At 46.1% G+C, this 23,640-nt stretch overlaps 1 protein-coding gene across 1 annotated transcript in view; it reads right to left on the reverse strand.

The window, feature by feature from the left end:
- Positions 1–435: 435 nt before the first annotated feature.
- Positions 436–23,640, reverse strand: part of Fam189a2 (family with sequence similarity 189 member A2) — a 55,708-nt gene continuing 32,503 nt past the window's right edge. The window contains 9 exon segments of the mRNA XM_032891729.1: positions 436–1,288; positions 2,908–3,200; positions 5,513–5,665; positions 7,041–7,119; positions 7,241–7,370; positions 11,210–11,343; positions 11,602–11,709; positions 13,501–13,629; positions 18,833–18,943. Coding sequence (XP_032747620.1) covers positions 1,082–1,288; positions 2,908–3,200; positions 5,513–5,665; positions 7,041–7,119; positions 7,241–7,370; positions 11,210–11,343; positions 11,602–11,709; positions 13,501–13,629; positions 18,833–18,943 — 1,344 coding nt within the window. The 3' untranslated portion in view covers positions 436–1,081.

Raw genomic sequence — 23,640 nt, forward strand, 5'->3', positions numbered from 1 at the left:
CCATGGTACCCGTCGTTAACACAGAATGCAGTTAGCCAGGCTTCCATCCACTTCTCCTTCAAAACAACTCTGCGATCACTAGTATGCCCGGCCTCTGTCTCTGTCTCAGTCTCCCCGGGTCCGCAAAGTCAAGGCCCAGCTCAAATGTCATTTCCTCACAGAAGCCCTCCCAGACCACCTTCTTAGTATCAATACTGTCAGTAATTGCCTTACTGACTTTCTGTCTATGGCCCCACTAGAATGTGGGTCCACAGAGCCATTCAGCATAAAGTGTTAAATTCAGCCCAGGGCTTGCCTGACGCATTGTTATCTCTGGGGTTCCAGAACTGTGGAAACAAACTTAGTTTGGTGGCCTAGAGAGGCACCCTGGACACCACAGCCCCAAACTCCATGAGTTATCTGGACGCACACAAACACTACACGTGGAGCCCAGACTTTCCAAAGTCAGCGCTTTATTCTCTGTTCTGTCTTAGGTGTTCTAGTTTGCAAGCATGAAGGAATGGAATCAACTATAGTGCTCCCCCTTAACGTCCTTCATTAAAAAACAAAACAAAACAAAACACCGCTTAGCTGGTCTCCCACTTCTCCTAAAGAGGACGGGATAGAAGGTAGCCTAAAGGAGGCTGGAGGACTGGGGTCGCTTGGTGTTAACCATCATGTCTCCTGCCAGCTCCTCTCACTGAGCAGCCAGAGGCCGCAGGCAGCTATAAATAGCCCAGCAGCTCTCCCCTTACAGCGAGGGAATGAACTTGGCAACAACAAAGAGTCATAAGGGGTGAGGCAGGCAAAGACTGGGAGCCTGTTTGCTGCTCACCCCTTGGGGATACTGTGAGATTCAGCAGACAAAGGAGCCCTCCCTGCCTTCTCCTCCAGCCGGGAACACGCAGCCTGGAAGGGCCAGGAAGAACTTACTTCACCCGAGTTCACCTGAGTGCCCTCGTCAGCAAAATGAGAGCCAGAGAGCAGGGATAAGTGTGGACCCCAGGACCCCTGTTCAGGGGTTCCGGGATGGGCGGTGCTCCCAGCTCCCAGACAGTAAACGACACTGAGGAGGGACAGACATCCTTCCATGTCACTCAGTTCACAGGACAGTCTCTCGAATGACACCAATGAGGCTGTGTGGCCGCTCAGCCTCAGCTCGCTGCTGGGGCCTCCTCTCTGCTCGGGGCCTTCCTGCCAGGGAAAAGGTGCTCAGGTCTCCACAGCTGCGCAGATGCAGCAGGCCAGGCTGTCTCCTCGAGGTCAGCATCTGAGCCTGGGAAGTGCTGGGCTGGGCTGGGGCCATTATCTTTGGGGAAAGAGCAGGAGAAGGAGATGTTAGCCTCGCCAGTCAGCCGCTGGCCTTTTGACCCGCCCCCCCTTGGAGCCATCTGTGGATTTTAATGTTTAGTTCTTTCAGAATAGAGGGGGGGTGTTTTCCAAAGTAGAATCTATTTAGAATTCCGAAGATGTTTTGAACCTTGCCTCTTTTGTGAAGTTTTGAAGAAATTCTCCCAGTTTTCTATTGTCTCAGCAGTAGGCTGATATAATGGCTCGATTGCACGTCCTTGTTTTATTTTTAAGGTTGTTCCCTTCGTATCTCTCCAGTATCTCTGTGTTCCAACCCAGGTGGAGAGGATGTGGGCAGTATAGTTTGTTAGGAGTATCAGGTCCCACCAGCCACCTACTGCTTGTGTGTGAGCGTGCGCATGTGTCCTCATGCCTACAGGGCAAATGTTTTACCCACTTGTTTTACCCAGCCCCAAGCTTGGGAGTTTTAACAAGAAGCAGGTGGTACCAACACAGAACCACTGTTCTGGATCAGGTTTATAAAATGTCAATTAAAATCAATGATGTTTTAGGTGACTCTAATAATCCTTGGCTAAAGAACATATAGGAACAGAACTCGTTATCATTGTTAGTGCCTTGGGAAAGAATCAGGAGTCTCACCACCACCAAACCTCACAGGACAATCATCCTAAAGCCACTCTGTTTCAGGGCAGGGCACTGTGGTGTACTATGTCTACACTGACCCAGGAGAATGAATAAACTGCCAAGAGGTAACACCAGCTCTCAGCGGGGATAAAGAGAAGGTTCTTGCTGCGAGGAAATTCCTCTTACTTGGGGACACAGGGCTGGAGATGACCTAACCCAACCCTTCTGTTTAACAATGAGAAACCCAAGGCCCAAATGGATTCCATGCGTATCCAATTTTGCCTTTTTCCAGGGTGGCTTCAGTTTAAGGCACCTTTCACTTTTTTAATCTATTGAAAGAAAGGGATTTGGTCCTCTAATTCAGTGGTTCTCAACCTATGGGTTGAAACCACTTTGGGAGAGGTTGAATGACCCTTTCACAGGGGTCACCTAAGACCATCGGAAAACACAGATATTTACATTACTGTTCATAACAGAAGCAAAATTACAATTATGAAGTAGCAATGAAAATAATGTTATGGCCAGGGGGTCACCACAACATGAAGAACTGTATGAAAGGGTCACAGCATTAGGAAAGTTGAGAACCACTGCTCTAAGTCCTATCAGCCAACTTGTCTGAGCCAGCGACTCATTGGGCATGGGACTAGCTCCTAGAACCTTGCCAACCGTGAGCTCCACTCTGTCGTCAAGAGCCAAGCAAATACGACATCCTGGACAACCTCCCATTGAGGAAATCATCAGCCTGGTGAACTCCAGAGTGCCCAGATCCTTTGCTTTTTACCAGGCATAGTTTCACCTCCCAGAAAGTGGTGTTCTCTTCCCCTGGGCCAAGAGCACCGTGATGAAGCTCAAAAGGAACGCTGTCTAGTTTCGTCTCTGAGGACATAACCCCCTGCTCCAGGTCTTTGGAGACTGAGACCATGGACTCCCTCTGCCTCCAGTAATGACAGCCATTACTGGTAGCAGCCTTGTGTTGTGTAGAAAGAACAGTACCTGCTCTAGGAAACTGGCACTCGTGATGGCTTCTTCCATGTGTCCCTCGTCAGACTTCAGGACAGACTTTATGTTTTCTACAAGTTCATGGATGTCTGGAGTCATACTGCAGGAGGACTGCTCCAGGAACCTGGCCACCAGCAGCTTCGTGTCTATGTAAGACCTGTAATCTATCAGAGAGTGGGGCCTGCATCTTGATGCCCGTGGTCTCGCGCCTCTCCTCAGAGTCACTGTAGCCAGATCTAGCCTCCTTTCCGTCTGCGTCGCGGCTTCGCAGCTGAGCACTGGGGTAGCTGTGGACAGAGACAAAAGTCACCATTGAACAAGCTCCTCTGAACACTGCCCCTACAAAGCTCAGTGCGGACAACATCTGGCAGATGCCTGAGGTCATGCGTGTACGTCTCACCATCTTGAAGGACGGAAGGAACGGGGGGGGAATGAGACTAACACAGCCTATCGTGTGACGCACACTTCCAAGAGGAAGGGAAGTGTGTGCGCTTCCAATAGGCTGTGTGCGGAGACACTGGATCGTGACACATAAACAGTCCCCAATGTGAAGATGGATGACACAGCACAGAATCCACGGTGCAAACCACAGAGGAGCGTGTTTCATGGGGTACAGCGAGTAGATAGGAATGGATGGCCAAGCAGAAAAAAGATGGCGGAAGAACGAGAGATTGTTGGGGGCAGATAGGTTTGGAGGAGTCAAAGAGAGGAAGGGACAGATGACACACTGGTGGGATGAACAGAAACTGTGCTGTCACGGTACCTTTGTCCTAAACATCCTCAAGGGCACTCTACTGACCCCTATACCGAGGCTCACCGTGGCTGTGAAGCAGATCTGTGACTATTACAGAAAACTTGGGTGTGGAACGTTACATCATCCCAGAGGTCAACAGAGGGTCTAAAAAAAGTCCACTTCGGATCTAATTTCCATGGCTGCTTCCATCAGTAAAGGTCTAAAGATTGGCAAGAAGCTATTTTACCATGAAGTGGGTGGAGAAGTTAATCCTCAGGTCTGATCTCCATGTGTCCATAAGCCACCATCAGCCTTCAGTGCACACAGCTGTCAACTTAAATTTGTAAAGGCCTCATAAGTATGGATTTAGCTATTCAAGGAAGCAGGAAGCACAGGGTGGAGGGGCAGGCAGAAGGGAAGGTTTCCTTTTCCTCTGGAGGAAGGTAGACAGGAGTTCTGAACCAGGATATTAGGAGCGGTCCTTCCAGTTTCACATGTGTACATTATAGACAACAAGTCTTCCAGAAACACAGTGTAACTCCGTGCGAAGACAGAGCGAAGTTTACACTTGCTCACTGAAAGTAACTCAGTGCCTTCCCCAGTGAAACAAGTCCTCTCTTCCACAGGACTGAAGAATGCAAAGGGGGTCCAGCCTCCCTTTGCTGTGCAAACAGCTACATGCTCCTGGAAGCTGGCACAGGGCCAGCTCGAAGACTCAACTTGCCAGGTAGGATACAGGATGTCCACAGTGAAGGTGGGTCTTTGAACTACAGCCCAGGCTGCCAAGCCTGCTTTGCAGAGGTACACAGCTAGTCTCAGGAGGCAGGACTTCCTCCCCACCTGAAAGCTGCTGCAGGGACAAGAGAAGTGTTCTCTGTGGCTTCCATAAGGTCAGTCCAGAGCTGTGACAAATGACACTCACTGTCAGAGGGACAGAACAGAGACCACAAGGGCCAGACAGGACCAGAGAGAGCAAGGTTAGAGGGTATCCAGTTACTCTGAATAGAGCTTCCGAAGAACAGAGCGCAACTACTAGACTAATTCCCCCAGAGGCCCTTGCTGGTTGAACTACAAATGCTGTTTACTTTATTTCTTTGCTTCCTTTGTTTTTATATTTTTTTCTATAGTGAGAGATGTTTATAGATGTCCAGGTATTCATATATTCCAAAGAGGCTCCATGTTATTATAGCCAAAACAATAAGGGGGAACAGATGATGTAACATGAACATGTTTCACTGTATCCAAAGTGTTAAAAACAGAGATTAATTGAGACTACTAGAGCTCACTAAAAAAGATAACAAATACAAAATTGTAGAGGGGGGAATAAAATCATACACTCCTTGACTGGTTCTCAAAGAACTGCTAGCAACTGGAAAATTGGAAGACAGTTCACATAATGGTCTTACAGTCGCACCAAATATAGCATCATGGGCAACCAAATGCTATTGCCCATGACTTCAGGAGCAGTTCTACCAGTCACACAGTGCCAGGGTCAGTAGAGCAGCTCATCAGGTAAAGGCACTTGCCTCTAATGCGACAACCTGAGTAGAGTCCCCAGAACCCACATTAGAAGAAGAGAACTGACCCATACAGCTTCCAACCTCCACATAGGCACCGTGGTGCACCCACCCTCCCCCATAACACAAAAATAAATAAACATATTTTTTTAATTTTAAAGAAACACCACATGTATCTTCCCAATGTGGACATAGAATATCTTATTTTCCCATGGCCTCTCAACCTCTCTCAAGATATTGCTTAAACTTGCAGGGCCCTCAGCTGGCCAGAACCACCCGATTGTACCTGGCACCAGTCAAAGAAAAAAAAATCACAGGGGTCTACCAAGAGCCTGAGGAGTGACATCACCTCTCTCCTCCGAATGGTGAAGCACAGGGTCGCTCTTTGATCTTGTCCTCAGAAGTGGGAGAGCTCTCCGGCTTCTTGGAGGCTGAACCAGGTTGGAAAGAGGAGTTGATCCAGACGTGTTTTCTTCAGCAGTCGTGTTAGTAAGAACCCCACCTGATTTAAAATAAAATAAACACATTATTTCAACAGCTGTAACTTTCAAAATGTTGGTCAGGAAACACCTGTAGGCCCAAGCCTGTGAAGGCAAGAATAATATAATTAATAACATTTACTTAGGCTGGTGGCCCAGTCGGTTTTTGGTTCCCAGCACCAAGGCAAAACCTACCTCTCCAAACCACCCTGCCACACTTAAAACAAGCACACAAGAAAAAACGGTAAGCCCAAAGGGAAAATTAAGAGACCATGCCATAGCATCGGTTCGGTTTGTTTCCTAGAGGTGTCTAGGATTTTCTCACTAGGGCATCCTGATGCAGCCTGCAAGAGTACCAAAGCTTTTCACAGGAGCTGGCTCTTCTGGAGATGCCACCTATGTGGGCGAGGGGCTGTCTGAGGACTGCTGAGCCAAGGCTGGCAGATGCACATCTGCCTGGCCCGGGAGGTGACCACACTGGGACACTCTCAATTGCCTAGCAAAGGAGCCAATGGTTGCAAAATAAATACATCCGCAAATGACACTGGAATCGGATGAGCCCTGCCCAGGAAATGTAGCAGCAGCATCTGGGCAGCTGAGTTTCTGATTGGAAAATTCCTTGTGGAAAATAAATGTGCTTTAGGGAAGACAGCGTTGCTTTATAATTCTTAAGGTGGGAGGGGGTGGGGAGGTTGGAGCTCAGTGGCAGAGACTCAGTCTGTCCCCTTCCAAATGTACAGTGAATACAAGAATGGTCCAAACTGCACCGCTGAAAAGCTACCTCTATCTGACATGGAGGAAAGTCCATCCATTATTTATTGCTGTCTGCGATTTTGTACCAGTGGACAATTCTCTGGGCCATTTAAAACCTCCCCAAAGACAGAAAGCTGGATAAACCGTGTCCTTAAATTACAAGGATAAATGTAAATTGACTCTAGCTAGCTTTGGCCACAGGGCTGAAAGAAAAAAACCTTAATTCGAGCATTAAAACCTCTGGTTAGAAATGACAATGTGACTACTCACTGGGAAACTCGTGTCCATTCGAAGGAGACCCGCTGCTCGCTTTAACGGTGCAAGGAAGTGGATTGGGAACTGCAGGAATAACGAACTCCACTCTATCACATGGGCTCTGGGGATAGTCTGGTCATTCAGGAAAAGGTTCTAAGTAGCTGTCTTTATTTAGGTATATATTTTTCCTTTCTCCTGTTAACATGTTAGATCTCCCTTCTAAGCCCTAAGAGATGACAGGATTGTTGGCCCCAACAAGAAGGATGCAGCCTGAAGCATTTGCTCGACGAATGAATACCTTACCTCCAGCAAAAACACTAGTCAGACAGAGCATTCTGCCATGTTCCAATCAATTGAATTATGGCGCTGGGTAGTGAAAATGTGTGTTACCTCGAGTTATCTGTGTGCAGACTGGCTCCACTGGGCTCGCAGCAGTTTCTGGTCCTTCTGGCATTTGGAATGAAGACTCCTGCATCACAAAGGAAGCGAGAAAGAGGGTTCGTTGCTTTGCTTTGTTTTATGATCCTCAGAGGAGCCTCGTGAACTCCTTCAGATTAGGTAAGAGCATGCTCTTTGAGAAGTAGACATACCTGTTCCTGGTCAGCCTGGCTCACTACAGCTTCATATGGAGGTGGGGGGTCCAGAGGACAGAACACTTCCACACCCTTGATTCGTGCTCCATAGATATGGGGCAGTGGGATGACATCAGAACCAACCATCCTAGAAGAAGTACCTGGGCGTCAGTAGGTTTGCTCTGTACACTGGCCCTCCCATGACAGCAGCCCCTAGACTGTAGGGGGCTGGGAGGGACACAGCAGCTCCGCCCAAAGAGGAATGACCATCCAAGCTGTCCTTAGGCAAATGCCCAGGGGTTCCTTAAGCAAGTGACAGTGTATACAACACAACGCCTTTTTTTCCTTCTGGTAGAGCAGTGGAAATGCAAACTACTGTACACCGAGACGAGACTGCCAGGCTCTGAGGGGAGAGGCTAGGGAGTTACGGTTTAGTGTTTATTTTCTTGGCATTTGCTATGGGAGAGGATAATGCTTTGGAGAGAGTTAGAGGTGGTGGTTGCACAAGGTGGTAGATATACTAAATACCCCTGAGGCCCATCGTTAACAACAGTCAAAGCAACTAAGGATAAGAAGAATCTTGGTTCTCTCCTGTATCGGTACACAGAAAAAGCCTCGATTTCCTTCATGTCTGACTCATGAGAGAAATTCACTGTTAGATAAACTTTTTTAAAAGAGGAACTAATTTCAAACAGAAAGTGAGCATTGCCCCAGTGCCAAGGCAAAACAGGAGCCAGCAGAAAGGGTCACAGAGCGACTCCCACATCCTCCTCAGGTAGTCACTCCCTGACTGAGGATGCACTGTGCCTGGTGTGCAGCCCTGGATAAAATTGAGAAACGGAGCCCTATTCAGAGCACAGAAAGAGGTGGGTTAACACTCTACTTTTCTCTGAACTTGGTGTGACAGACCTGGCTGAGTTGACAAAAAAGATCTGTGTTCATTTGGAATATTGACACCTCCCTTCCACCAAAAAGCTATAGCTAACTGACAGTTTCAGCAGAGAGACTTTAAGAGTCTCACAATTACCAAGATACAGAGAGGCTGACTTGAGACAGAGTTACTACTCTGTCATGTGAATGTGACTGAGAAACCAGCTGCTGTTTGCCTGGTCAAAGCTAATTTCTCTTGGAGCTCCTCTTCCTCCCCGCAACCATTCCTGCTGATTCAACTATTTCCACTCTGTTCTTCTCCGTCCCCCTTCTCAGGCTCCACCACAGGTGTGTGGGGTTCCCTAGATGGAACCATCCGCTACACTTAGCAACATAAGCGTACGATGCCTCTGCTTTAGCACAAAAGAGTTACTCAATTATAGTTTTCCTTTCCAGAATGCCTTTCTCCCAATCAGAGGGAGATGCTTCCCCCTTCAAGTACTTCTTAAGTAATAGTTTTTGTTGTTGTTTATAGAGGGCATGAGAGACTGATTCTGAAGGGAAGAGACATTAGTGGGGTTTAAAATTCATGTTATTCCTTTGTTATTCCTTGTGTCCATTTATGCTGCCCTGAAAGGGTAGAAGTGAGGTTTAATACTGGCACCTGACTTGGCGTGTTCTCCACAGTGGGTGTGTAAAGTGTCAAGCACCCAGGGCATAAGGCGTCCCGTGAAAGTCTCTTCCTGGGCTGCGGGGTTCCTGTCAAAGCTGTGCTGAGTAGACTTAGATGAGACTCAGGCATGAGTTTCATTCCAACCCTCCTACCTCAGTCATGTTTTTTAAGACTCCAACGGCCGAGTGACTCCAAAGAACTAGGCCCTTCCTAGATTTAGTGGAGGAGTCCTGACCAATGAACAGCTCAGCCGTCTGAATCAGAGAGGCCAACTTCCTCCAGATATGTCGAGGCTCCGATCTCTAATCAGCACCCATGAGCCGTCTTTATAAACCCTGCCTTGGCCCCTTCAGCAGAGGCAGAGGAGTGCTGAGTCCCTTGCCCAGGGTATCGCTATCCCCAGCTCTCCTTGCCCGCCTGCTCTCTGACATTCCCAACCCATCAGCTCTCTTTGGAAGGCACTGGATTTCCAAGGACAGTGAGCTCTCATCTCAGATGTTAAACTACCACAAAAACCTCTTCTAGAAGGAAACCCTGAAATTAAAGATGGCATTTTACACAACACGATCACAAAATGAATGATACCTGTGGTGCCATTATGCCATTAGGATGTCCACTGATGCTGCATTTTGATGGACACCACCTTGGGTAAGCCCCTTGTTATCATGCATCACTTAGGCAAATAAGAGCTTCTGGAGACCATGGTGGTTTGACTAGGAACGCCTGCCTGCCGTAGGCTTGTATGTCTGAATGCTTAGTTATCAGGAGTGGAACTACTTGGGAGGGATTAGGAGGTGTTACCTTGTTGGAGTGGGTGTGTCACTAGGGGTGGGCTTTAAGGTTTCAAGGCCCAGTAGCTTTCTCTCTTCCTGACACTTGGCAGATTCAGATGTAGCTACTTCTCCAGTGCCCTGTCTGCCTGCCGCCATGTCTCCCACCACAATGACAGTGTACTGAACTATAAGCCAGCCTCGATTAAATGCTTTCCTTTATAAGAGTTGCCATGGTCATGGTGTCTCTTTGCATCAATAGAACTCTGACTAAGACAGAAATGAACAGGATTGTTATTTGTTTGCAAGTTATTTCCGATCCTTTATGACTTGGCCCTGGTAATGGAGAAGTATCCGCTTGGGAGGTTTAAAGCCCAGAGACAGCCCACAGAGAGCATGTGCTTTACTGACAACCCTCTTCAGCATCCGCCACCCTCCTCTCAGCTTCTGAAAGGATCCGAATCACTCCATCCTTGCCCCCGAGGCTCTACAATGTCAGCAGGCCCCTCCCCAAACAAAGAAAAGCCTTGCTGTCCCAAGATAATGTGTTCACCTGGCTGACACCCCCTCCCTTGGCTTTATAGCCATGTCTGCCTCTGCCCGGGTAGGTGTTCCAGGAGGGGTCAGGTAAGATTAAAAAAAACATGAGCAAAGCCTACGTGGATCCTATTTCAAAAGCATGCATAGCTGTCCCGAACACTAGAAAGTATTTTTCCAAGAGCCCCACATCTGTACCACCTCTGTCTGATGATTCTGCATGTACTACAGAAGTCCAAAACTACACATGCTCGATCCCAGATATCAAGCTAAAGATGCTAATCTTCCCTTAGACCCCAGAGATTTCTTCCTTTGGGGGTTTAACCTTTAAACTCAGCATAAAGTCACTTCTCTAAGGATGCCAAAGCTGACTGGGTGACCTAGTTGGCTCTTCTGGGCTTGGGAGACCTCTGGGCATTGAGTACTATGATCCTAACACTCATGTTGGCGGTCTACACTGAGCTCCTGACTTGGAACAGAGGAAGCAGGACTAAGTCACTTTGGATTCCTGTAACCCAGCACAGCACCAAGCAAGCGGAAGAAGACTGGTAATGTTTGCTGGAGGAATAAATGAGATCACTCTTTAAAGATTCAATTCTAGGTATTACTAACAACCGGATAAATACATACTCCACTCTACAAACAATAATTTCTGAAACTTAAGGAAAATAGTCAAAATTCGAGCTGGAATTTGAAAAGGAAAATTAAGTACGGTGTCCATTTTTCCCCCTAAGCCAGAAAGAATCAATTAGTAATTAATTTTGTCTCGGTGACTGCAAAGAATGTCTCGACTGTTGGGACCTGCTCATGGTGTTATAATGAAACACTGATTCTGCCTAACTGAGGGTGTTTCCAGGGCAACAGAAACTCCCAATACTGTCAAATTACAGCTGTTATCTCACTGGGTGTCAGTTTTCCCCGGGGAAGCTAAAAGAAATTGAAAAGGTTTATCTCTAGGTCGAGATTGGACTTATCTTTGGAGTCGTCTGGTTGATCAGAGAGAAACAAGAAGACAGGGAAAGAGAGCTAACTGGATAGGACAATCTTCCCGGAATTTGGAGGAAAAAAAAGTGGAGACCACACAAGTGTCAAGGCAGGGCATACCATGGAGACCCCAGTGAGACTTAGGCGTTTTACCTGCGGTTCATCCGAGGTGTGCAGGAGTAAAACGTGGCAAAGTAAGAAGGAGGAGGCACTGGCGGCACAAAGTCATCTGGGTCCGGAATCCGCCCCGGCTCTTCCACTTCCTCTGCAGAGATCTGGGATTCGTCCTGATTAAACAGCACAGCAGGAGGAAAGCAATGGATCACAAGAGAGGGACAATCACAAGGGAGGGACGGACAGTAAGGTGGAAATACCACACAGGGCTTCCACACACAGTAGGGATGGACTGCAAGGTGGAAGCACCACATAGGGCTTCCACACACAGTAGGGATGGACTGCAAGGTGGAAGCACCACACAGGGCTTCCACACACAGTAGGGATGGACTGCGAGGTCAAAACACTTCACAGTGTTTCCTCACACTTACAATGCACGGCCTTCTGCTGGCGAAGATCTGGAGGTAGCGCAGGGCAGCAGCCACCAAACACACCGTGGTGGTCAGGGCATTCAAGGCACACAGGGCAAACAGGACTTTCTGGAAACGAGACCACTGATCAGAGAGATGTGTAAAACACATCAATGCAATGCTGTCCAAACTGGCAAGCTTCCGAGTGGATAAGGGCAGGGGGTTACATAGCGTCTGGCTTATGGACGTGCAGAAATACATGCTGGCTATTATATCCCCCATCCAGAATGTAGATTTCTTACTCTAAATCCTTTATAATTCCAGCTACTTGGAAGACTGAGGCGGGAGGATCATAAGTTCAAACCTGGGCTGGTAATACAGTCAAACTTCCTAAACAAAAACAAAAACAGCCTAGACTAGATATCATGCAACACCTATAGCCCTAGCACCCTGAGGGCTGGAGGCGGGAGCATCGAGTTCCATCAGAGCCAAACTCCGATTCAAAAAATAAGTAATGCAAAAACACATACCCAGCCAGCTCCCTGCCTCACAGAGGAGAGGCCCAGTGTTAGTTACATACAGGGCAGTCAGACCTCCATATCCACGGGTTCACCTTCTCAGAGTCAACCAAGCCAAAATGGAAAACACTCAAAAGAAAATCCAAGACTGCTGAGCCCGGCTGGTCCTTTTCCTATCATTTTTCTTTCTTAAATGATATTAACAACTATTTGCAAAGTGCATTGCACCAGGTACTGCATCTACATTGGCTCAACCATAGAGGAGTGTGTGAAGGTTTTGTGCGATCCTATGTCGTCACGTGGAAGGGGCTTGGGTGTGACAGAGTTCAGTATCCTCAGGGATGCTAGAGCCAATTTCCCAAGGACACAGAGGGACTTTCTTCTTACAACATCTGAACACTATCTATAGAGTTCCCTCCAGAAGAGCAGTGAGACTCTTCTCTAGCCAGTGCCCCCTCAAGGGACAGCACTTCCCCGCACGATGGCATCTGCTTAACATATGGCCACTGCTTCTGTTTTGGGAGCCACAGGGAGTAGCCTGGAACCAGGAGCAGCCAGGGAATAAATAGGTCTTCTTTCCTCAAAATAGCAGCTAAGTCAACACTGAAGGTTGCCATGGACACGGCCCTGGCTCCTTCAGGGGCTTTCCTCAAGCTAAGTCAGGCTTAGAAAGTTCCAGATGACTCAACATTCGAACATGCAGAAACCGGAGCAAGCAGGTCATTTTTAAGTCCTGTACTACCCAGACCTTGAGTCTCTGCAGAGTTCTCTATCCGAGCTTCCTCCTCCTCCCTGAAAAGCAAAGCCCTAACCAGCAGCTAAGGGGTTACCAGCTCTACCCACTCCAGTCAGACTCCAGTGGTTCGGCTCCATCGGAAAGGCTGACTTTGCATTTCCCTTTGACCTGAATCCTCGATGTACTCTCCTAAATTTCTTTTACTTATTGTTGCCTATTTAACAGGTTATAAAGAACCCAGGCGTACCCCGTCATTTTCTGGCTGATCTTGGTCAATGTGTCCCAGAATGGCGACATTCAACAAGCTCATATAACTCGCTACAAATGAACAACAATGCCGAGCGAGTGTGCAAACACAGCTTTCCTTAAGCTACACCTCAGATGTATGTGCACATACATACATATGTATAGCTAGCCACCTTTGCATTTTCACCAGTGTGTAATTGTTTTAATGCAACGGAATCTCTCTGCACATAACTTAAAACACAGTCCGTGACCTCCTCTACACTCCATTCTAACTGCAGGTCAGTAGTGAAGGGCTGCCCACACTTGCTTTTAGCAGCCTGGCCATTTTCAGGCAGCCACCAAATGGGAATATCTCAAGGAGCAGCCTTCTTCGGCCCCTGTGGAAGATTTCTTGTGGAGCCTGCGAACTGTCCATCATACCTTAAGCAGGAGGTGTACAGCGCTACAAGGCTGGACCGGGAAGAGTTTCAAGGCATTTTCTTTGTCTGTGCATTTGGCTGGTTGAAATTCTTCACAACAGAAGCAGATCTTGCCTTCACCTAAGTCCACCTCAAGGAAAGATGCAGGACAATGATTGTATTATTTAAGGGGAAAAAAACACTCTTGCTACACACACAGCATGTATCATACAGAATGTGATGGGTATAGTTCCATGTCAGGCAAGATTTGCTTTATTTTCAAGTGTGTGTGTGTGTGTGTGTGTGTGTGTGTGTGTGTGTGTGTTATGTATGTGTGTGTGTTTGTATATGATATGCATGTGTATGTGTATATGTATGTCTATGTAATGCCATCAAATGCCAAAAGGGGGCACTGGATCCCTTGGAGCTGAACTTACAGGCAGTTTTAAGCTATCCAATGTATGTGCTGGGAAATGAACGCAAGTGTTCTAGAAGCAGAGGACCTTAAACTGCTGAGCTATCTCTCCAGCCTCAAAGGTCATTTCTTACAAATGCTACAAGGCCACTGCAGGCCAACATGGAGCTGTTTGTCATATGCCCTTGGGGACTTAAAGTTGTGAAACATCCACCATCTTGACCGACACATCTGAGAGATTGAAAACTCAGAGTAACTGACACTTAAGGCAGGACTGTCAGATAGGTGACAGGATACCCAATGGACATGTGAATCCTCCACTGTATAAGAAGGTCTCAGCCATTGCACAAGGCATGCCGATGGCAACAGAAGAGGTCATGAACAGTTCATCTGGAGTTCAAACTCCAGTGAACATCCTATAATTTTACTAATGAGGGCTGACAACCATGCCCATCACTTTACCTCATAACTTTGTGGCCAGAGTGAATCACATGATGGACTTTGATTCCAAGAAGGCAAAAGAAGCCCGGTCTACCTCAAGGGTAAGAAGCACAGAGTGAATTCTGTGAACAGTAGGCCTGGCCCACACAGAAAGGCTTCCCAGTGCTCCTTTTCCACACAGGCATGGATTTTTATCAAAGTGACAACTGATGAAAACCTTGCCCATTCCTAATGAGATGCTCTGCCAACTTTTGGCCACTTTTCCAGTTTTTCTGAAGGCTGAGAAAACATGCAACACCTGGTTTGGGTAAACGAGACGTAAAACCTGAGGGTGGAGGCCATCTTTCTGACTTGTTCTGCACCCTGAGCTGACTTGACTTGGCTTTGTTTTCCTAACAGGAGAGATTTCAGTTCACCAACTGTTCACTCACTAACTGTTAATTAGGCAGCTCTGAGCTCGCTGAGGGCAAACTCTCCAACGGAGGACTACGCCGTCACGCTGCCTGACTGTTGGGGAGGCATCTTTCTTATTGGATTGATGATCTTAATCTCTAGGTGCAGCACTGAGTTTCACAGTTTTGTGAAAATTAAGGAAGGATTTGGTTCCCCATAGTGAAGTTGAGTGGGAAACTAAAGAAATAAAAATCCCACCGTTAGATCACATGGAATGGAGATCCACTACTACACTTTATTTTTTTCTTTGGGGGTAAAACTTGCATATATATGATAATTACATATGTATAAATAGTAAATATATCACTTGAGGCATTTTCTGCAACGTACTTGTATCACCCAAGCCCTTCTCAATACCGGCTGTTACCATCACATCAGAGAAACTCCCTCACGGCCTTCTCCATCAGTCTGCCCACTTCCGTTCCGGGACAACCACACTCGTTCTTTTTGCTCCTGTAGGTTAGTCTGACCTCTTCTAGATCTCCATGGACTCTAATGCTTTTAATTCTTTGTCATAAAACCATGTTTAAGATGATGCACTGTTATATTGGGTTTTTATATATATTCTGTCTCTGACACAAAGAATAACAGCCAGAGTTACCCTGACGGTGTCCATGATCCCCTCTACCGGTTCAATCCTGTAACTTGCTGCAACATCCCCACCACACCTAAGGCCCCACACAGAGAGTCACAGGGCTTTTCGTATTAGAATTTTCCCACAACTGTCTCATGGTGTTGAGGGTAAGTCCCACTGTTAATACGGACACTAGTCTCTCGCCCTCTCAATGAAAAGGACAGTGGCCACCTCCACAGGCTCCGTGTGCCCTTCCTCCCCTCAGCATCCCTGCCCTCCGTTCTCCCCTCTCCTCAGTCAGTGGTCTCCCTCATGTTAGGTTGAATTCAGTGGAACCTTACTTGGAAGGGCTCCCTCCCCTGGGCTTCCTGTTGGACAGGGCCTGGGTTAGCACCCACTGGGTTGTAACAAGTCAACCCCCTGCAGATGACAGCCAACTTTCATTCTTCTTCCTCCTCATGGGAACCAAACTATTTCCATGTGACTCAGGATGTTTCTATTTTCGGTCCTTGGGGCAAGGCTCCAGACCTTACTCAAGGCCCCATAATTCATAGTTCCCTCTGGTAGTGCTAGGTGTCATCTTACAAAGGATCCCTTCCTTACCAGCCTACTCTTGCTGTGAAGTGTCTAATGAGGGAAGATGAAGGCCTGGGGGTTGTGGAGGAGGATGTGTATCAAGGCTGCAGTATCCTACTCAACTGCCAAGTACACAGGAGTCTGCAGTCTTTAGGGTGAGCTCGACAGATGGCAAGACTCTCCAGATGAGTATAAGCTAATCCTTTTTAACAGGACTACTTGAGAGTTTGATCATTACATGGTCGTGAATGACAAGTATTATTTCCACTTGCCACAAGAAGTCCCGGGGCTCTGTGCAAATGACAGTAAACAACAGTGCCTTTTATATTCCTGTTCCTCCACCATATTCATTCTTAACCCCACCTCTGCTCATGCTATCTAAAGAGTTGTTCTTAGTTCTCTTCCATTGCTTTAAGTCATCTCAAAAATACCTGTAAACTTTCTCAAATGCACAACTTACCCTTCAGCCTCGAAGTCACTACCCGATACTACCAGATCCTCGTTCTCCCTTGTTGTGGTGCCCAACATTGTGGTCCCCAACCTTAGCTGTACATTGGCATGTTCTGGAGAGCTTTGAAAACACGTGCTGAAGCTATATTTAGCACGACCTTGAAGCCATGAATGAGAGTGGCTCCCACAGCATATGTTTGAATACCTGTACCTGGTCCCCTGCTGGTAGACTTTATTATAAGGATTAGGGAGTGTGGCCTAGGCATGTCACTCACTGGTCAGGCTTTAGGTTTCAAAAACCTATGGCATTCCCCTCTTTGTCTACTACTTGTGAACCAAGACACGAGTTCTCAGCTGTTCCTAACACTATGCCTTTCCTCCGCCATCATGGACTCTAACCCTCTGAAACCATAAACCCAATTAAACGCTTGTCTATTATAAGTTGCCTTGGTCATGGTATTTTATCACAGCAATAGAAACCCTAACAGATACAAGGCCCTTTCATACTAAGGAACCTCATAACTGAAGGGACTGCATCAGCTTCCTTTCCGGACTGGTTGCCACCATGCCTTTTTCATTATATTAAATATCTATTTTCTACGTTACCTGAAGACACTCATGTCACATCAAATGGGCTTCTAGTGCTCACCACCATCATTTGAACAAAAAGTTTTAACGCTTGCTTTAAGATTTGTGAAGAGGGGTTGGGGATTTAGCTCAGCAGTAGAGCGCTTGCCTAGCGAGCGCAAGGCCCTGGGTTCGGTCCCCAGCTCCGAAAAAAAGAAAAAAGAAAAAAAAAAAAAAGATTTGTGAAGAACAGTGAGAAACCACAGCAGGTTTTGTGAGTTCCTGGGGAGTTTTCTGATTGGAAAGGTTATGGGTTTCTCCGCAAGAGTTGACCTCAGTTTTTCTAGTAATAAGTCAGCCTTCTTGGCTCACATCCTCTTAGTTTCTATAAGTAGACTGCAATGGACAAGTTCTAAATAAACAAGATTTATTATAACTTGTTAAGAGTCTACACATGCTGCTTTGTACCGAGGTATTTATTGCTAGAAGTCTTTTTTTTTAAAGGTTTAGATACCCAGAAATACACAAAAGAAATGACAGTAGGGCTTGTAAGGGACATGTGTGCACTCCTGGTCACACCAGCCTTATACACAACAGACAGGGTTGCAACAACCCATGGTCCCACCCACAGATGGGTGGACAAAGTGTCTCGCAGACACAGACAATGGAGTATTAGTCAGCCTTTAAAAGGAAGAGAATCCAGGGGCTGGAGAGATGACTCTGCAATTAAGAGCGCTGGCTGCTCTTCCAGAGGGCTCACATGGCAACTGTAGTAACTCCTATTCCAGGGGATACGGGACCCTCATACAGAACAGAACACCGAGGTTGGTAAAATAAAAATAAATTATTTAAAAAGAGAAAGGGAATTCTGACAGACTATACTATGGTTATCCCTCCAGGACAGTAACCCAGAAAGACTAACACTGTGTGACTCTATTTGTATAGACTGGTCTGGAGTACCTGAATTGATGAAATAGACAGTGGAGTGCTAGTAGCTGGAGGAGAGGGTGATGGAGCGACATGAAGAGCTCTGGAGACTCTTTGCACAGCAGTTTAATGTATAGTGCTGAATGTATACTACTGAACCATACATAGAAAATTGTCAAAATGGACTTTGCCACAATTTATAAAACTATTTATTTGGGGTGGATTTTCTGTTTTGTTTCTGTTTTTTTGTTTCTTTGTTTTTGTTTGAGACTAGCGCTTGCTCGCTCTCTCTCTCCCTCTCTCCTCCCTCCTCCCTCCCTCCCTCCCTCCCTCCCCTCCCTCCACATAACCCTGGAATTCACTATGTAGAACAGGCTGGCCTTGAATTCACAGAGATCATCTGCCTGCCTCTGCCTTTTGAGCGCTGGGATTAAAGGCCTATGCCACCATGCTGGTTCTATAAAACCTGTTTTAAGTCAGAAAAATCATGTAAATGTATAGCCCTCTTGCCCACCAGTGTGAGATCTAAAAAGCTCTTGATTATAGCTTCCTGTCCCAGATGCCACTGGTGTGCTACATAATAGATGACCTATGTATTATATTTCTCTTCCAAAATCAGAAAAATCTCCAAATGCTAACACAGAGCCAGCCTCCAAAGCCTTCAGATAAAGGACCTTTGACCTGGATTTCTGGTGATAGCCATCTTTGCTCTTTAGAAGAAGGCAGGCCCATCCTTCGATCGTGGAGCGCTAACCCATCCATCCCCCAGCAAGGAGCTGCATCGCACTGCTCTGGTGATGGTATGGTATTGGACACTGGCTACTCTCACCAAATGACCGACAACTGAGGACGGTACTTAGCAGCAGCTTCTCTTCGATTACTTTCCCCACATCCCTTCAGGTGGGGGCAGTTTGTGCACCTGGCACAGCAGCAAGGCGGCAGGGGACTTACCAGATCACACCTGGGCACGCTGGACACAAACTGGGCTCCTTGACAGCCTAGGATGAACCCTGCGAGATTTAAGAGGATGCAAACCACGGACAACAGCACAAAAAGATTTACCTGCAACAAGAGAATGGGTGCTTAGAAAGGAGATGAACGTGCAGATGGCTTTGTGTGCAGACACACGGTAAACACACACATTTAAGCCAGACACTGTCTTCCAGAAGACATTAAGGGAAAAGCAAAACATTCAAAAGTGAAAACTTTAAGGAACAAAGTAGGGGCTGGAGGGATGGCTCAGTGGTTAAGAGCCCTGGCTGTTCTTCCGGAGGTCCTGAGTTCAATTCCCAGCAACTGCATGGTGGCTCATAATCATCTATAATGAGATCTGGTGTCTTCTTTTGGTGTGCAGGCATGCATGTAGGCAGAACGCTGTGTACATAATAAATAAATGAATCTTTAAAAAGGAAACAAAGTTAAATCTTGGTGTTACTTTTTTTCATATTTCGAAGGGTTGTGAACTCTCTTCAGGTCTCTATTTTCTTCCTCTCCAAGTATTTCTTCTTCCTTGATCTTTTATCTGTATCTTACACTAGGCTCCAGCTCTTTCCTCCTTAGGCCATCCAGACTTTGCCTGGGTTTTGCCAGATCAGTGACTGCAGGCAGCAGCTGTAGAGCCTGAGGGTCTAAGTGGACCCCAGAGGAGTAAGAGTTGAGTCATCAAAAACCCAGAAATCACCGTCACAAAGTAAGCGGGGAGGCTCTTGTTTCAGTCCAAAACAGTTTAGGTTCTAAAAATGTCCAACCATCTTCCGTGAACGTTTTTTCCAAAGTTAAAAAAATAGCACCTCTTCAAATAATCAAGGACTGCCTGAAGCCAACCAAAACCTCAGTATTCGCTTGGTACCAATTAGAGATTAAGTATGTCTTTCAACTTGAGAACTGATTATTACAAAAACAAGACCTTATCAAAAACAAAAGCAAATATGAAACATCATTCTGGAATTATCAGTATTAAAACCAGTCATCAATCTGGATATCGGATCATGTCAGAGCTGGCTGGCAAATTAGTTCACATGTAAACTTCAATATACCAAAACATCTCCCTTAACTTCTGTTCTTACTTCAAGTCAGGCTGGCAAGAGCCCCCCGGACCCATTCCTTACTGACACATGATGCCTCTCCTGGAGGGAGGCAGGGAGGGTGTGTGTGTGTGTGTGTGTGTGTGTGTGTGTGTGTGTGTGTCTTTCTTCTTCTGCAATAGGACTTGGCATCTTTCTTTTTACTGATACTTTGCACACGTGTCATTGTCAAACCTTTGAGAAATCCTACAGCAGTGGTTGAGGTGACTGTCCCAAGCCAGCATCCCCACTGATGTGAGCGGCATACAACACATGCCCTTTGCACTGTATCGTTCATGCCAGTGCTTGTGGGGAAGAGAAGGATGCAGAACTGGCCAAGGGTGTAATGCAATCCCCCACATGGCCTTCTCCACACTGCTAGTTGCTATTTGAAGAGCTAATGTGTCTGCAGTCTTCAGGCCTAGCAACACAACTGGTGTGACTACAGAAAAGACTTAAACTTGGCTCTGGAAATTTCCTTTTATTTCAAGATAAGATAACTTGAGGGAAAAATGTGATTATGGCCCTTATCCCCACCAGCATAATCACTAATCTTTATAGCTGAAAATTAACACCATCGCATGGACAATGCAGGAAGACCCATCTTACCCAACACTACACCCTCAAACTCTTCAGTGGAATCTTAAATTACGCTCATCAAAAGACACAATTGGTAAAATCAATAGTACCACAGACGAGGAGAAAATACTTTAATGCACATAAAATACTTTACTTATACATGTCTTTATATGTACTTGTGTGTGTATGCAGTTATGTACACACATGCATGTACATATGCATGTGGAGGACAGAGGACAACCTCTGGTGTCTTCAGGCACATCCACCTTGATTTTTTGAGACAGGGTCTCTAGCTGAAGCTCCCCAATGTGTCTATGTTGACTGGCCAGTGAGCCCCAGGGGCTGGCCTGTCCCTGCCTCCCCATAGCTGGAATTGTAGTACAACACCATACCTAGTTTATTATGTTTTATTATTATTATTATTATTATTATTATTATTATTATTTTGAAACATGGGTTCTGGGGCTTGAACTCAGGTCTCATGCTTGCAACATGAGCACTTTACTGTAGCGATGAATTAGTTAAACCGATTTAGCTCCTAGTTGGTCACAGGTGTGCACCTACCCAAAAGCTCTCTGGATTCATGAATGAAACACACACACACACACACACACACACACACACACACACACATACACGTGTGCGTGTGCCAGCTAATTTGGATATGCCTTGACTAGCTCAATGGCTGGGCATTTTTAAACCTCCCTTCAGCTAACAAACCCTGATATTCCTGAGTTAATATCTTTTAAAATTTATATGTCATCTGCTACCCATGACCCAGTCGGGGAAGTGGCCTCTAGGGTCAGTCTCCTGGATTCTTACATGCCAGCAGGCCCTCACGATCTAAAAGTCCTGCCCTGTCTTTCTGCCCAGCCATTAGCTGTATGGCAGTGTTTTATCCAGCTGGGGACAGGGGTTCTCAGACCAGGGACCAGGGCTCTTTGGGAGCTGAAATAAGACAAAGCATTAGAACCAATCTGCAACACTTTACCAATTGAGCTATGTGTCCAGCCCCATAGTAAATATTTTTATGATAGACCATAGAAAACATATTTACATCAGTAATGAAAAGACTTCTGTCTTAGTTAGGGTTTACTGCTGTGAACAGACACCGTGACCAAGGCAAGTCCTATAAAGAACAACATTTAACTGGGGTTGGCTTACAGGTTCAGAGGTTCAGTCCATTATCATCAAGGCAGGAGCATGGCAGAACCCAGGCAGGCATGGTACAGGAAGAGCTGGGAGTTCTACATCTTCATCTGAAGGCTGCTAGCAGAACACTGATTTCCAGGCTGCTAGGATGAGGATCTTAAGCCCATACCCACAGTGACACACCTACTCCAACAAGGCCACACCTACTCCAACAAGGCCACACCTACTCCAACAAGGCCACACCTCTTAACAGTGCTACCCCCTGGGCCAAGCATATGCAAACCATCACAACAACCCAATTAAAGAATGTAGACAAAAATCCACACAAAATTACACACACCACACACACACACACACACACACACACAGAGAGAGAGAGAGAGAGAGAGAGAGAGAGAGAGAGGCACATGAAAGAAATTAAACCACAATAAGACACCACCCCACACCATCTTAAAATGGCTAAATTTTTCAAAGCTGACAATGCCAGTGTCACTGAGGGTAAAGAACATTTAGACATCATTATGTGAACAGAAAACAGTCCCATCACTTTAGAATTTTATAAAAACAGTCAATTTTATAAAAACTAAATATATACTTAGATATAAATAAATATATACTTATATATAAATAAATACTTACATGTATAAATAAATACTTATAGAGTACACTTATATAGTATATATAGTCCTATATAGAACTAGTCCAAATAGTTCATGAAGATACTTCATCCTCCTGTCTCTACTCCTTGTGAACTGCCCAGAGTGACTTTCTTCCAAAAACATACAGCACCCAAGCGGGAGGCAGGTAACGTCCCATCAGAGAAACCACACTCAATCCACCAGGTGACATCTTGTCAGCATCATGGGATCTTGATAAGGTCAACTGGAAATAGTACTTTACAACTGTGACCTACCCCCCATTCTCTTCCTCCTTCTCAACCCTCCCCTCAAAATAGCTTCCATCATCTGATCCTGAGTACAATCTCAGTCTTGCAAAATATACAATAAGCATCCTTCAAATCACTCAATGTCATCCAAGGGGACAAGGGAGCCCTGAGAAGCTGCCTTAGCCAGGAGGAGGGAGCATCAGCAGACCTGGCAGCTGTGTAGTGTGGTCCACTGGATGGGATCCCAGACAGAGGCAGAGCAGAGATTAACCTGCAGACTCTCAAGAATGGGGTCTCTAACTAACAATACAATATCACCGCTGGTTCTAGCTTGTGACAATTCTGTCTTACTACAGTGAGGTGGTAATAATAGGGCTAAGTCAGTTAAGGGTCCTCTGCGCAGGTTTTAAAAATCTAAACTGCAGTCAGACATAGTGGCACCTCTCTTTAATCCCAGCACTTGAGAGGCAGAGGCAGGCAGATAGATCTCTGTGAGTCTGAGGCCAGCCTGGTCTACATAGCAACTTCCAGGACAGCCAGAGCTACATAGTGAGACCATGTCTCAAACACACAAACAAACAAAAGAGAAACAAAAACAAATGCAAACTGAGATTATCAAGCACTCTAAGATCTAAATGTTTTATTTTTTTATTTAAAAATGGAACAAAATGAATATTTAGCAGTTTATTATACAGCGGAATATTTGAGTGATGGGAGAGAAGACACGATGGATGCAAAAGGAGAGTGAACAAAGGTCAAAGCCAGGATACCCAATGAAACAGATGCTGTGATATGAACTGCATGAAGTTCATGAGATAAAGTCAGACTGGATGACAGAAAACAGAATCTAGGGCTTCCTCAGGAGTGACAGAAATGTCCCACAGCATGCCAGGGAGGGTGGCAAGAGGGGTGATTGATCTAACCACCAGCACAGCTCCCTGAACATTCAGGGCTGAGGTTTTACTGCTCGTGGGTTATTTGCATTTTCTGCCAAGGCGAGCGTGTAAGATGAGGAGAAGGATACCTGCACAGGGCAGGGTCGTCATCTTGAAACGCTAGTCAAGGGGCTGGAGGATGGC

Source organism: Rattus rattus, chromosome 2 (genome assembly GCF_011064425.1).
Source record: "Rattus rattus isolate New Zealand chromosome 2, Rrattus_CSIRO_v1, whole genome shotgun sequence".
Lineage (NCBI taxonomy): Eukaryota > Metazoa > Chordata > Mammalia > Rodentia > Muridae > Rattus > Rattus rattus.